Here is a 15,051-nt window from a genome sequence, read left to right as displayed (position 1 = left end):
GCTAAATCAAAGACGATCCATGGGTAGTACCCGCGTGGGTTCACCTTCACTTCTCGGAGCGGATATCAAAAGTTGTTTCTAACTAATAGAGCAGAACAATGTGTAGAAACCTCCCTACAACGACAGGACGAAAAGCGCAGTATATCTTGCACAAAGCCGTAGGCCTTCCATACCGTTCTAATCTGCGGGAGCCTCTAGATTAGGTTGGCAGGTAAAGCTTCGTCATCTTGTCGACCTCCGAAAGGCGCGTGCCGTTGTTACATCGGAACATGAAGGCAGATAAATAGTAACTACACAATATAGAGAAACGGACGACGAGGTACCTGGTAGCTGGCGAGGACAGATGCTCTCTTATCGTGTACACTAGAATGTAAACAAACCCCTAAATCGGGGTGGAACTGTGGGTCAACTGGGCGAGACGGGGAACTCGGCCGTACAAAGCGATCGATCGGGTTTGATCCCATGACTAAGTAGCAGACTTCTTTGAAAAGTCCCTTCACAAAATTCACGGCCCACGACCGATATGTGACCGATTGTATGTGCAGGGAAAACGGTATTGAGATGTCGAGAATAGTTACTTACAAGTAGGAATTGAATGTTCTTGTCCGCTCGGACCAGGGTCTTGTGCACTTGCCTGCCGGATAAGCGATTTTGCTTACCGGGGTCTTGCATCGTTCGATCAGGGTCTGTGCAGCTTGGCTTCTTGGGCATCGTATCACCCCATCGAGACAAAATCGACAACTCCCAAGGGTCCAAACCAGGGAAGCGTCTTTGACTTGGATTGTGCCTCTGATTCTTTTCTGAACTTCTCGAAAACCAGTCGCTTCAATCAACACCGATTGCAAAGAATACCGACAACATGAACACCGTAGGTTTCGCAGGCGCAACATCCACACTGGCATAGCAAACAAGACGCCAAGCTAACGTCATACCTCTTTCCCTCCGTCTAGGTCAAGTCTTTCTGGTGAGCGCACCATTCCACCGCAACACCACCACGCCGTCGCCGACATCAGGAAATCCTCATGACCGGCTAGCTAACCTGGACCCTTAACTCCACAGGCTCGGTTGGGGCTCTCTGTGCGTTGGTACGTTGCAAACCGCTTCACTCCGACAATAACACGATAACGAGGGGAAGAGAGGGAAACTAACGCTCTCCCGCAATCGCACAGGTGGCGCCGCCGCGTACTATTTCGCCAAGAAGGAGATCAATGCCTCGCGCCGTAACCAGCTCGAGGAACTGCGCCGCAAGAAGAGCATGGCTAGCTCGATGGAGCAATCGGAAAACCTTCAGTCCCAGCCCCTCTCTTCGTCAGCCACGGGCGGATCTGCCACCTACAACGGTTCTCCGGCACGGACGGACTCGGCCGGCTCACCCAGCATGGAATCTAGCAACGATCCAGCGCCGACGAGACATGCGCCTTCGACCGAGCGCGAAAGGGTATTCGAGAAAAGCAAGTACGAAGCTAGCGTGCCATATTCCAGCAGGAAGGGGGATCGATTCTCTTGAAGTGGAACTCGCCACGGAACAGAAGAAAAAAGGAGTAGAAGGTATACACATGTATGATACGACAGCAAGGAACTCTGGTCTGCCCCAAAAGTTAGAGATGGGGATGCGGCCGGTTGGTTCTGATTCGACGTAGATGAAAGTCGCGGTTTCGATGCTGCTTAGCTGGCTAGCTGCAACTGGGCCTCGTTTCGTATGCTTGTTTTCCAGTGCAAGAGTCTTGAAATGGAATACCCAGGTTATCGCGAAAAGCTCCATGTTTTGCGTCCATGGATGCAGACACAAGTATAACCAGCGCGTTCAGTGACGCCGCTGTTTAGGTCCTGTGTGAAAGAGCACAAGCAGAGAGAGCTTTGACCACTTTGCGAGTCGTGCATAACCTTGCCATACATTTACCGTAACAGGCTTAGATGCATAGTTCAATGCAAGGTTCTGCTGCAGATGAGGATGCTCTTGTCCAATCAGTGTCATCAATCGCGGCACAGAACCATGTACCCTTAGTTTGCGTTTGCGGTTAGGTTTCTATTCATCAACTAGGTAATCCATCTCACTTTCACCATTGCTGTCTCTACGCCGCGCGCTTGGACGCCTCGCAACCTGTTTATATGAACGACTTTCTCTTCAAGACTCAGGATCGCAACACACATACGACACATCTTCAGACAATTTTAGTTCTCTCTCCGACGCTCTCGCGATGGCATCGACGTCGGCAGAGCTGATCGTCGCCAAAGCGGCCCTCACAGGCGCCCTTTTTCGAGCAGACCCGCAGTCCTGTTCTCGCGACGAGATCGAGTCGACGCTCACGTTGCTGAACACGGCCACCGCCGAGTGCTCGCCCTCCAATGTCCAGGTTTGAACACACATGCTCAATGAACAGTACACCTCTTGTCTATAAGACCAATTGCTAAGTTGTGCGGCATATCTGTTTGCCCCGCGCCGTATGTTCAGAAATGCAAGCAATGGGCTCTCACCAACCTGGTTCCGTCCTCTATGCGGATCGCTCCCTTTTGCAAGTACCTGATTGCACTCGTCAAGTCGTATGGCCAGGGCCAGGCCAAGGATCTCACCGAGAGCGAGAAAAAGAGAGGTCGTGAGACGTCAGTCAAGCGCAAACGTCTCCATGCCCTCTACCTTCTCAACGACATCCTCTACCATGTCAAGTTCCGCAACCACGATGACAGCTTCGCTCCCAAGTTAGAACAGGCGCTTCTCGTTTTGGTCAGCAGCGCCTCTTCGTTCACCAACTGCCCGAAGCACATTCGCAAAATCCAGGACTTGATTTCACTATGGGAGGAAAAGGGCTACTTCTCAGAGGCTGTAGTCAAGCAGCTACGGGTGGCCGTAGAAGACGGGCCATCATCGAATGCATCTGTCCAGAACACTACGCAGCCGACTGCCACATCTTCCAGCTCAATGCCCAAGCCCGTAAGAGCAGCTCCTTATATCATGCCAGCCATGCACGGCGATCCGTCCGTACCATGGTACGACTTGCCGGCAGGCAACTGGATGCCCGTACTAGAACCAAACTCTACGAGGCCCATGAACCCCGATATGATCAAGCCCCTTGTATTGCCCGCAGGGCCGGCAGAGAAAACACTCGTGCAGGCGGTTCAGAAACTGCTCGTCGATGTGGACAACATCTTCTCCAAGGATGCCGCGAACCTTGATGGACCTACACCTGAAATCGGGCAGATGGGAGAGGTCATAGAGATCGATGAGATCACTGGCGAGGTCATCGGAGGTGAAACCTACTATGGCTGGTCTCGAAACTTTTGCGAGAAAATGAAGAAACGGAATCAGCGCGGAGCTTCGGGCAATGACAGCCGATCGCGGACTCGAGAAAGGACACGGTCATCGAGGTCGAGGTCGAGGTCGAGGTCGCGCTCATACAGCCCCAGTCGAAGTAGAGACTCGAGCCGGGGATCTGATGCTAGACCTGCTTTCAAACGCCAGCGGTTGTCAGAATCGCCAGAAAGAAGGTACCGGAGCCGGAGTAGATCAAGAAGTCAAAGTCGCAGCCGGAGCCGGAGCCGGGACAGGAGCCGTGACAGAAGTGCCCGTAGTCGTGGCTATGATTCACGCAGTCGCTCCAGGTCTCGCTCACGGGGTAGATACAGGTCTAGATCCAGATCAAGATCAACAAGTCGTCCAGGCTTCCGACAGAGAAGTCCAAGGTACGGTTCCCGTGGCCGAAGTCGCTCTGTGTCCCCTGCTAGACTTAGAGGAGGACAACATCAACAACCACCTTATCATGCTCCTCCACCGCTTACCAGCTTTCCCACGGGGGTGCCGCCTCGCCCACCACAGCACCCGGGCGTCTTCGTACCGCCGCCGCCACCACCGCACAACCAACCAGTCGGTAATTTCCATCCGGTCCCGCCTCCCATCGGCTTTCCCGTTGGTGCCCCTCCTCTCCCAGGACAACCTCACCAATTCCCCAGCTTCCCAGTCCCGCCCCCTCCTCCCCCTCCGCAAAACTATCAAGGTCAATGGCCACCTCCGCCGCCCGGCCCGCCTCATCAGTACCCTCAGCATCCTCAACATCCAACTCCTCCGCCGCACATCACCCCGTCGCCGCCGCCGAACTTCTTCCCACCCGGTGGCCCGATGGCTGTACCTCCTCACCCTCCCCCATTCGCTCCTTCTTCGGGCGGTGCTTGGCCGCCTCCACCACCGCCGCCGCACTCGAATCAACCTCCCCATCATGCTCAGCATCAACAGCACCAGCAGCATCAACCCCAGTATCATCAATCTCAGCAGCACCAAGGTCGTGACTATCAAGGTTATTCCCAGCACCAGCCGCGCGATTATCAGCAGCACCAGCAGCAGCAGGGACGTGAAGGAGACTATGGAGGAGGAAACGGACCGGGTTACAGAGGTGGACGCGGAGGTGGAGGGGCCGGACGTGGAGATTACGGTCGAGGGGGATATGGAGGGCAGCGTGGTGGTGCCCCGTGGGGTGGTGGTTGGGCGTGATTGAGTAAGTGAGCAAGCAAACATCTGTTGGGTTGGATCGGTAGAGTAGGGGAAATTAAGGAAATGGCTATCAATGATGACCAGAGACCAACAGAATTATTCACCGTAGAAGTGTTCTTATCGCGTGATTGGGATCCTGTACGTGACTGAGCTTAAAGTGAGTGGTTAAGTATCACCGTGGAAGGAAGTAAGCGCCAGAGATCATTTGACATATCTCTTGACGAAGGGATATGGACACTACAACAAAGAGAATTTTAAAAAAAGCACATGCGACCATCCCCACTGGAAAACTCGGAAACCGTCCGCTCTCCTATAAATAAGCTAGTAAGGGTTAGATGCTGCCCTTGTACTTTCGCTAGGTAGACTACGGTCTATGCTGAATCTTGTCGCTTTTTATCCTCGTACGCCTTGCGCCCCTCCTCCCTAAGCTTCTCATCATCTGGGCGAGACAATTCGACCTGAGGCAGCATGAAGAAGGCAATGACAAACGCCAGTGCGCAAAGAGCTGCCCCAGTCATGAATATGATGTGGAACCCCTTTCTATACGCGGGAATCAGGACACCACGGATTCTGTCGGCTTCGGCCTTGGAGACGGTCCTGAGATACATCTGTGGGTTACTTAAAAGAGTTTTGGATGCGTCATGGTCGATGTCGAGAGACCCCAAAGATCCAGCCAGAACATTATTGCTACCGACAGATATGAATGTATTAGCACTCCAGGTATACACGACGCTACACGTAAGTAGGTATCAAGCTCACATGATTGTTCCACAAACGGCGAGGCCAATGGTGGCGCCAAGATTTCTCACGAAACTGCATGAACTGGTCAGCATATGTATGTCATGTTGGGGCCCGCGTACCTGTTGACTTACTTGCGGAATGAGGTGACGACAGCCATGTCACGTCTAACCACGCCCGCCTGGACGGCAATCAAAGCACTTTTGAATGTTAGTAGAGTAACATAGTTAAGAATCGGTGACCAAGACACAAGCCAGACTAGGTAGACTCACGGCTGCAACGTGTTCCCAACGCCTACTCCGATGAGGATCGAGTACCCGATCTGCTTCCCAATCCCGGTAGTCTCATCAAGAGTTGACATCAAGCCCAGACCAACAGCCCAGCAAACCCACCCGAAAAGGATGGACTCGCGGTAGCGACCGACCCAGTGGACCACAAGACCGGACAGAGTGCTGCTTGCCGTTTGGACCAACGTGACGGGCAGCAGCATGGCACCGGCCCTCGTCGCCGAGTACTCGTACACCAGCTGGTAGAAGGACGGGATGTAGTAGACTTGCACGACAAAGTTCCAACCGTTGATTGCCATGGTGATGCAAGCCCCGTTCACGATCTTGGACTTGAAGATGTGGACTGTCGGATGTGTCAGGAACTTGAAAACATATGTCTGGTGGTCAAGCTGAGAGGAAAGAAGAAGAAGACCCACGGGGAACAAGAGGGTATCGTGGACCCTTCCATTGCCATAACACAAAGGCAACGCATGCCACAAAACCGGTGACCAGGGTCGCGATCACATGAGCTGAATCCCAGGGATATTCACCTCCGCCCCAGGTGAGCCCCAACATCAGAACTATCGTGCCGGCCAAGGCCACCAAGATGCCGATGAAATCCACTGCCTTGAGCTTCCTGCGAGGGTCGGTTAGCGCGATACATAAACGCTACCTACCCTATCTCTCAGGAGAATAATAGGTAGAGGTACTCAACTTACACTTTCCAGTCACCCCGGACCTTCTTCAGCGGCATGAAGAACACCACGGCCAGAATGGTAAGCACAGTCAGGGGCATGTTGATGCGGAAGATCCATCGCCACGAGTCCTCGGACTTGGACGACAGCGCACCGCCAATCACGGGGCCGATACCATTGGCAATAGCCACTACGGCACCCTTTTTATTTTATTTTTTCATCATTATTATCAAACTCAGATGCTGCGGTTTTACGTAGACGGCCAAGAATAAGATAGACAGGTAGGTAGGTAGCTAACTCACGATAATGCCCTGGTACTTCCCCCTCTCCCTAAGCGGGACCACATCGCTCACAATCAGCTGGGCGACCGTCATCAGCCCGCCGCCGCCGATGCCAGTAAAGGCACGGAAGATGGTCAGCTGCAGCACGGACTGCGCCAGTGACGAGGCCAGAGATCCGAGGAAGAAGATGGCGAGGCCGGTGAGGAGGATGACTTTGCGCGACCAAATGTCCGACAGCCGCCCGTACAGCAGCTGGCCGACGGTTGAGGTTCTGGATATCATCCAAACAGTGTCTGGTTAGCGCTATTTGGACGGGGATGATGTACTGGTAGGTAGGTAGGTAGGTAGGTAGGTAGGTTTGCGCGCGAAAGGTCGAAGGAATCTTAGTACATACATGAAGTAACCGTTGGCTATCCACGAGACCTGCGAGGTGGACCCCAGGGCGTTGCCGATGATGTACAAGCTGGTCGCGAGCGTGGTTTGGTCTATAAGTGCCAAAAGGTCGACGCCCGCGCAGGCGAGGAATATCTGCCATGGTCAGTCAGTCAGTCAGTCAGTCAGTCTGTGCTCTCGTTTCCCCGTTCATGTTTCAAGTAGTGTGCGACGGGGTATATGTAGGAACACTACCTATACATACCGTGATGATGGTTCTCTTTGGGACATAGTTGGTCTGCTCATTGAACTCGTGGGCCTTGGTGTCGTCATTAGACGTCTTGCTCGTCACATTCATGGACTTCTCAGCTGACCCCAAGACCTCCTCGGGGGTGTTGGTTTCTTTGTCCATGTTTTGGTGCTGGTTGGTGGCAGGAACTGAAGATTCAGATGGCGCACAATTCTTGTCCCCCCTCCTTCAAATACCACGAAATGCCCACGAGTCCAGATTTGTTGTTGAGTAAGCCCCATATCGTTCGGGGCGAAATGTCAGGTCGCTACATCCCTCCTGCTTAACTCTGTCCCACGCATTTCATCGCAAAAGGCTTGGCTTAGCTAATGACGAGCGTGTCCCTTGATGGCCGATGTCCCTTATGGCCGGTGTCCGTTGATGGCCCGGTGTCCCTTATGGCCGGTGTCCCTTGATGGCCCGGTGTCCCTTGATGGCCCGGTGTCCCTTGATGTCCCCGAGATCAACATGGCCAAGAATAAGAAGCAGAAAATCGCGTATACAATTCGGTCGAGGCCACCCCCCCCTCTTTCCTCCCCCGATTTTGCTTCCCTGCCTAACTCTTCGAGAGTCTCAATCACCATTCTAGTTCCGGGTTGGCGTAGTAAACGGTGGATTCGACATGATGACGCCGGAATAAGCTTATGCACGGCGCCGATCCACCCGCACTGCCGGACCTCGAGGGACACAAAGTAAAGTAACGCAAACTAGCGCAAATCGGCGCGCTCAGTTTAATCTCACTCACTCAGCCTTCCCACTTCTGCCGAACGTTGGACGAAGGCAGCCTCAGCCTACCTAAGTACCTTGGAGAAAAGTGGGGATTGAGCGCAAACCACCGCAACCACTTCTTCCTTGTATCACCTCACCTTTTTCCTTGGTAAAAGCTTTCCAAACTATTGATTATTACTCCCTGTGGGTACTACCAGAATGACCTTGACAAGGCGATTCTCATGGTACTTTTAGTCTTCTTATACGATGAAAGATGACTGAGCTGCAACCACAAAAGTCCTACTTTTTTTCCTCTCTTTTCTATAGGATTTTTACTACCTTTCTAGTTGCATCTCAGCCATATTTCATCTTATCAAAAATCCAAAAGCCCCTTGAGAATCACCACGTCGATGTTATACAGTTGTTATGTTTGTTTGACTCGTAACATCATATATACGGGTTGGTTCTGCAGGAAAGAAAAGGAAAGGGAAAAGAGCTGATACAAGCCTAAAACTTTTCCCTGTAAGGTGATTTTCTATAAAAGAATAATCGGATTTACAAAACGAAAGAATCTTTAGAATCGTCTCTTCAAGGCTAGCTTCAGCGTCACTTCCAAATTCCTAAATCCTCATTTTCAAGCTTGAAAAAATCGAGTGTCCTTTTTGAGGTAGATACATCCTTAGGAACTAGGAGGAGATAGGATTAGAGGCGCTATTACTCTTGTGGAACAGTTGACTAAAAGCCAAGATCTAGGTACAAAGGCAGTTTCTCTACCCTATAGAATGTATTTTAGGTTACGTAGTCACAGCAAAGGCAAGGAAGTGGTGGGAAACCAAGAACAAGGAGGAAGAGCCGTCGGCATGTTCTGTTCGATCGCCGAAACAAGTGACGATCCCTTGGCCTGATATGTACGTACCATATGCCCTCCAGTTCTGGATACTTCAGTACCTACCTAGAGCAGTCGCCCCTATTATAAAAGGGTGTACCGCAGTTCCATGTGTTGCAAAACCTTCCATTCTCATATACTCGGCAGATCGACCAACAGCAAAGCTCTTCCACCATGGTAAATCCTTTGAACGTGTACAAGGGACCCGACTCCGTCCGGAGCTACTTCCACCCAGAGTCGTCACCGCCGCTGCCTCTGGTTGAGATACCCGACTGCCTCAACCCGTACCGCCGGGATGGCGTCCGCATATACGCAAAGATGATGTCGATGCATCCTGCAAATAACGTCAAATCAATGCCAGGTTAGTGAACCCGCCCGCCCGTCCTGATTCCTGTGCTGCTACACGGCCGCCGCCGGATGGCGGGACTGACGAATCAACAACCCACATGCAACAACAGCTCTGAATCTTCTCGAGAATAGTGTGGAGAAGGGCAAGACGCAGACGGTTATCGAGTACAGCTCGGGGTCTACCGTGATTTCCATGTCGCTGATCGCCCGCGTCTTTCACGATCTTCACGATGTTCGAGCATACTTGAGCAACAAGACATCCCCGGCCAAGCTCCGGTTGATGCAGTTTTTCGGCCTCGACATGTATGTGTGGTGAAGCTGAAGTTGCCAGTGATTCCTGCAACATGAACTTCGGTCTGAACTGACGCCGTGGGGCAGAACATTGTTTGGCGGTCCGTCGCAACCCGAGCCTGATGACGAGCGGGGAGGCATTATGGCTGCCGAGAGGCAAGCCAAGGAAGACGACTCCAAGATAAACCCGAATCAATACGACAATGACGACGTTGGTTCCCCCCCCCCCCCAGAAAGACAAGGTTAAGGTCATACTACCGACAGCTGCTGACACCGAGACATGGAATTAGAACTGGAAGGCGCACATTCGGTGGACGGGCCCGCAAATCCTCAGGCAGCTACCGGAGATCAACGTGATATGCGCAGGAATGGGAACCTCAGGTAGGTACCTACCTTACACTAGGCACGCTCAGTCATCTCCGGGACTGTACATCTAACGGGGTATCGCAGGAACCATGACGGGGTTGGGAACGTACTTCAAGGATGTCAAGCCTACTGTGTACCGTGTCGGGTACGTATGTCCATGTCGTCCGAGTCGTCGAGGGGAGCGCGACCTAACCACATCATGATTTACAGAGTATGCACCGCACCCGGCGACCGCGTTCCGGGCCCGCGCTCACATGCGCTCCTGGCCCCCGTACAATTCCCCTGGAAGTCAGCCGTGGACCACATAGAAGAGGTCGGCTCGCACGACTCCTTCTCGCTGTCTCTCAGCCTCTGCCGCGAGGGCCTCGTCTGCGGTCCGTCATCCGGCTTCAATCTCAAGGGCCTTTACCAGTTCATCGCCAGGCGCAAGGCCGACGGATCGCTCGCCGAGCTGGCGGGCGAGGACGGCGAGATTCATTGCGTCTTCCTGTGCTGTGATCTGCCGTATCAGTACATCAACGAGTACTTCGACAAGCTGGGAGCTGAGTACTTCCCTACGATCCATAACGAGGTAAGTTCACAGAGGTCTTTAGGGGTGTGTGTGTGTGACAGGAAATTAACCGAGTTTCTAGCACTTGACCAAGGTGGACCTTTACAGGTACGACGATAAATGGGAGAAGGAACCTGCCGATGCTCTCGACTTGTTCTTCACACAGGACGACGCCCTGGCAAGCGCGCTGGTGCCGATTACGTTCAAGGTAAAGCCCCAGCCTCAAACTTCCATCATCGACTTGCGGCAGCCGCTCGACTTCCACGACTTTCACCTCCCGGGCTCGGTCAATGTGCCTTTTGTCCACGAGGACACACCTAGTCCCTTTTCTGAACCGTACATTCTGGAGTCTCTCTGGAAGAGACTGGAGGAGACATTCAAGGCGCCGAGCAAAGAGCTCCGAGATCTGCTTTGCCGCAGACGAATTTTGCTTCTTTGCTATGATGGGGATAGCGCAAGGGTGGCGACGAGTGTTCTCAGGGCCAAGGGACATGAGGCGGATAGTATCAAAGGTGGGTTTAAGGCGCTGAGAAGATTGAGAGAGAAGTCGGACAGCGGTTTTCGTGCCAGAAACGATTCTGGCGTGGAGGTCATGGCGGTTCATCTTCCGAATCATATTCCTGTTGCTGCGCAGGTCGTTTAACCAAGAAAGGGCATGGTTATGTGGAAGCTAGTCCAAGATTTGATGTATCAGAGACACGAAAACAACATGGCTTTGCGCTTATTTCCCGCATTCTACCGGGCGCAGTTGGCTTTTTAATGACATTGTGTACCTAATCTTACAAACAAGTGGCGAGTTACCCAAAAAGGGGCTGAACGAATTTTCGAAGCCTGGGTGCATGGGGTTCGATGGGTCGAAGGCGGTAGATGCGTTGTATGCCGGGGTCAGGGTTATGGCCAGGCCGATGAGGAAGGTCCCTTGATCGAACCATTCGACTGCCCGGTTTCACCCTGTCTTGCTTGATCTTAAGAGGGACAGCATCGTGACCCTTACCGAAGGACATGAAGACGGCGCATGGGAATGTGTTGCCGAGAATGGACTCGAGGATTCCGCCGACGTTCATCATTATGCCCCCCATGCTGTAGAAGATGCCGCTGGTAAAGGTAACCCTGTCAGCCATGTAGGATTATAATAATCAGACTTATCAAATCGTCTCGTACAAAACGTGATAAGGTACAGCACCTTTCGTAGAGCGAATAAACGCGCGCAAGACCAATAGACAACTAAAGACCTCTGTCATCTCAAGCTATGGGTGATGAAGTTCGAGTAGCAAAACCAAGATAAAGAGCCAGAGCCGAGAAAGCGATCAATAGTCGCTATACTCCTCCTCGTCTTCTTCGTCAATGTCCACATCCTCTTCATCCCACGCCTGGGGTTGCTGCCTATAATGAGGTCTTCCCCTCTCGCCTTCCTCCCCATTTTCACCCTCGCCACCTGCTCCCTCTTCATCATCTTCCTCTTCACTCTCATCCTCGTCCTCGTCACCAAGTTCCTTATCCGTCCGGTAACGGTAGCCACCCTCGGTCTGATAGCCGCCATCGGTCTGGTAGCCCCCATCAGTTCGGTAGCCGCCGTATCGATCCTCCTCTTCGTCGTCTTCGTCATCGTAGCCACGCTCGTCATCCTCGTCCTCATCTTCGTCCCCAAGAAGGTCGCCGTCACTAAAGTCGCCTTCTTCTTCTTCTTCCTCTTCTTCGGAAAGACCTTCGAACTCTTCGTCTTCGTTGTCTTCGAAGATGTCTTGGAGGATCTTGGGGGCTTGGACTTCTTCTTCGCCTTCTTCTTCTTCTTCTTCTTCTTCCTCGTCTTCACGATGATCTTGGCGATGTCGTGTTTCGAGGGTAACGGTTTGACCCTCGCCTGCGGTGGTAGATGACGGTTTCTTGGTGGTTGTGGGGTTGGTGGTATCAGCCCGAGCTGAGTCTACGCCGATACTCGCCAGTGCTGGATCAAGCGGTACTTCATCCACTTCTGTACCTGGAGCAGCAGCAGAAGCAACCGCAGAAGGTCCCAGACCAGCGGTAGAATCAGCCGGGGCCCGCCTCCTCTCTCTCGGCTTAAGTCCAATCCCCAACAACAACGCCATCTTCTCCGCCTCGCGCTCCTCCACCTCCTTTAGGGGAATCCTAACTCTATAATGCGTCTTCTTCTTCCTCTCCTCCCACCGATCACGCCCTTGCTTGAGGCCCGGCTTGATTTTATTTCTCCCCCGTAGCTGCTCGCACTCCTTCGCCGTGAGCTGCAGATCAGGCAGCGTGATGCCAATACTAGTTCCCGAACCACCATCTCCCCCATCATTCGGCCCCTTGACGGCTTCCAACGTGCACCCGAAATCGTCGTCCGACAGCGTGCGGCCAAACCGGATGGCGAGCATCTTGCACTTCATGATTGCTTTCGCCACCGACCACAGCACGCGGTGGTAGAATCCCGATATCTCGGTGTCGCACTCGGGCCGCACCTCGGCATTTTCAAACAACCGACGGAGGAGAGGATCCGTGATGTCGCACACCTGCCAGACTTTTCCGTCGGTACTGAACGACTCGCCCGTGAACACGTGCGTCTCGCGCGAGCGGCGCTCGGATCCTCTTCCGAGATTGGCGCCCTCGCCGTAGCTGTTCCAGTACTTGCCAAAGTTGGTGACGCCCAGTTCGGAACGGCGGACGGCCTTCCACTCGCGGCCGACGGTGCCGATGCGGGTCTTGTGCAGCTTGAAGATCAAGGTCTGGTAGATGCGGTATTTGGGATCGGAGCGGGGGTCGAGGCCGTATTTGACCAGCGCGTCGCGCCACGGTCCGCCCTTGAACTGGTAGCCCGCGTATTGCAGGCAGTGGCGCACCAGCGAGCCGCTTTTGGGCAAAGAGGCGAACTTGGAGCCTAGCCGGTTCCACATGCTGCGCCGTGTCCAGATCGGCCGCTCTTCCATTGCCGCCCACATTTCCTTCATGATAAGAGCGACCTGTGGGTCGGCCAGGTTGGGCTGGCGCCGGGGGGCGGACGGGACGGGATACTCATCGTGCGCGATGAAGTAGCCGGCGGCCGGGACACGAGAGGTCACATTGACCACGCGCCGGAACTCGGCTTCAGAGTCGACATCGGAGTCGCCGCCGTCGTCGTCCGCTTGGCCAGCAGTGCCGGGGCTGATTTCCTTGGTGTACGGATTCTGGGCGTAACCGTATTGGAAGGGCAAGCTCATGGGGGTGAAGTTAGGAGGAGGGATCAAATCGATGTTCTTCCCGGATTCGATGCCCGGTTGGATGGCGAACTCCTTGAGCTTGGCGACGTCGCCGGGCAGCACCTGGTCGACGAATCGGGACATGAAGGGGGAGTTGCCCATGGCGTACTGGAAGTCGGCGAGGCCGCGGTAGCGGTGCGTGTTGGTGATGACGCCGATGGGCTCAACGGTGTACTTCCCTACATTGTCACTGAGCTTTCGACGGAGAAGCCGAGGGGCGTCTAATCGGTCCCGGGAGAAGACTTCTTCATTGGGATTTGTTGTCGTGGACGTGTTGTTGTCGACAACGGGACCCTCGAAGGGATCATCAGTCCCACGTTTACGCTTCCGCCCCGTACGCTTGGGAACCGTGACTTTGACAACAACATTGTGGGTGAGAGCATTGTGCGAGACAATCGGCCTCACTGTCGGGTCACTGTGTCGTAGATAAAGTGGAATGGACACTTGAGGGCTGGATGAATCAACAATCTGGAGGATATTGTCAGTATCGATCTCATGCTTCCACGTGATAGAGAGAGAAATATATCCTACAGCCTCGAGTGAGTAGTGTGCAGGAAATGTGTTCATGGCCTTGTCCACATTTTTGATAATCATGGGATGCTCAAGGGCCCCCAATCTCCGAGCAGGCACTGGGCAGCTGGGTGCATGTTCTGTTTGGCCGTTGAGCTCGTCCATCATGTCATTCGGAGAAGCCGGTGATTGCGCATGAATTCTGGACATATGATTGAAGTTTGGTATTGCGACTGATGATTGCCCGTAAGCGCTGCAAGGATCACAGGTTTAGTGTCGTTGTCGCTTCATCAGCATCGTGGCCGTGATGTTCAATTGGAGTCTGAATTGTTTTTTGACGATGTCAATAAATGGAGTTGCACAGTGAGGATTATTGCAGGCAGGTTGAAATTGCATGGGTTTGCGCGGCGAAATTGTTTTGCGAGACAGTGCGCATGGTTGAGAAAGTACATGGTACCTCCAGTTCCAGCCAAGTGAGATGACGGAACTTGAAGTCGGAACTGCAGTGCTAGGTTCCATGTTACGAACTTGCGGCAGTAGGTATGTAATTGCTCTTGCCTTTGTGCATGCCCTGCATAGGTGGTTACTATGCCGTAACGCGGTTGTATTGGGTAGGTAACATGATTCGCTCTTTCCTTTTAGCCATCAAACGAGCCTGAGATATTCATTGCCAACCAAACCTTAGAAATACAAAGACTGACGCTCGTTGATTCATACCATCTGACCACAGAAACACTGAAGCAAGCAAATGAGGCTTGAAAAAGGAAGAACCTGTGGGGAGCACTGGAAATGGGCCCAAGACACCCTGCATGGCGCTAAATGAACGCCTGCAGTTCATTCGAGTGGAGATCATTGACACCTGTAATTACCAAGACTGGGGCTCGGGGCCACCTCCAAGCATGGACACATCGGTTAAGACTACCGCAGTATACCTCCCCTAGAGGGGACCTGTTGTGCTTGATCTCTATCGCTGGCCTATTATTTCCCCTAGCGTTTTCTATGTACGTAAAGTTAGTACAGCGATAGCGCAGCCTACCT

The 15,051-nt window shown here is 53.2% G+C and overlaps 5 protein-coding genes across 6 annotated transcripts; 3 read left to right on the top strand and 2 right to left on the bottom strand.

Annotated features, from left to right (window-relative positions):
• Positions 1–713: 713 nt before the first annotated feature.
• NCU03791 (hypothetical protein) lies at positions 714–1,866 on the top strand. The gene is made up of 4 exons (XM_956087.3): positions 714–868; positions 951–964; positions 1,060–1,085; positions 1,170–1,866. The coding sequence occupies exon 4, from the start codon at positions 1,209–1,211 to the stop codon at positions 1,638–1,640; it is 432 nt and encodes a 143-aa protein (XP_961180.2). The 5' UTR covers positions 714–868; positions 951–964; positions 1,060–1,085; positions 1,170–1,208; the 3' UTR covers positions 1,641–1,866.
• A 184-nt stretch (positions 1,867–2,050) lies between these two features.
• Positions 2,051–4,584, top strand: NCU03790 (hypothetical protein). Its single transcript, XM_956086.2, has 2 exons — positions 2,051–2,354; positions 2,453–4,584. Exons 1-2 carry the CDS (start codon positions 2,199–2,201, stop codon positions 4,478–4,480), a joined length of 2,184 nt encoding a protein of 727 aa, XP_961179.2. The 5' UTR covers positions 2,051–2,198; the 3' UTR covers positions 4,481–4,584.
• A 267-nt stretch (positions 4,585–4,851) lies between these two features.
• Positions 4,852–7,255, bottom strand: NCU03789 (MFS drug transporter; the record flags this gene model as incomplete). Its single annotated transcript, XM_956085.3, has 9 exons — positions 7,098–7,255; positions 6,855–6,988; positions 6,482–6,731; positions 6,204–6,379; positions 5,922–6,121; positions 5,491–5,848; positions 5,353–5,418; positions 5,240–5,293; positions 4,852–5,167 (listed from the first exon to the last, which is right to left on the bottom strand). The coding sequence occupies exons 1-9, from the start codon at positions 7,242–7,244 to the stop codon at positions 4,852–4,854; spliced, it is 1,701 nt and encodes a 566-aa protein (XP_961178.3). The 5' UTR covers positions 7,245–7,255.
• A 1,602-nt stretch (positions 7,256–8,857) lies between these two features.
• NCU03788 (cysteine synthase B) lies at positions 8,858–11,032 on the top strand. The gene is made up of 7 exons (XM_956084.3): positions 8,858–9,076; positions 9,174–9,366; positions 9,442–9,565; positions 9,645–9,735; positions 9,805–9,865; positions 9,931–10,291; positions 10,353–11,032. The coding sequence occupies exons 1-7, from the start codon at positions 8,890–8,892 to the stop codon at positions 10,911–10,913; spliced, it is 1,578 nt and encodes a 525-aa protein (XP_961177.1). The 5' UTR covers positions 8,858–8,889; the 3' UTR covers positions 10,914–11,032.
• Positions 10,906–14,403, bottom strand: NCU03787 (the record flags this gene model as incomplete). Of its 2 annotated transcripts, XM_011396293.1 has the most annotated exons (2): positions 10,906–13,971; positions 14,035–14,403. In XM_011396293.1, 2 exons carry the CDS (start codon positions 14,221–14,223, stop codon positions 11,578–11,580), a joined length of 2,583 nt encoding a protein of 860 aa, XP_011394595.1. The 2 variants fall into 2 exon arrangements, with proteins under 2 accessions (XP_011394595.1, XP_011394596.1); XM_011396294.1 differs by having other exon boundaries at positions 11,578–14,178.
• Between the last annotated feature and the right edge of the window lie 648 nt (positions 14,404–15,051).

The sequence above is a fragment of the Neurospora crassa genome, linkage group V (genome assembly GCF_000182925.2).
Source record: "Neurospora crassa OR74A linkage group V, whole genome shotgun sequence".
Lineage (NCBI taxonomy): Eukaryota > Fungi > Ascomycota > Sordariomycetes > Sordariales > Sordariaceae > Neurospora > Neurospora crassa.
This window is presented reverse-complemented; position numbering and strand designations above follow the sequence as displayed.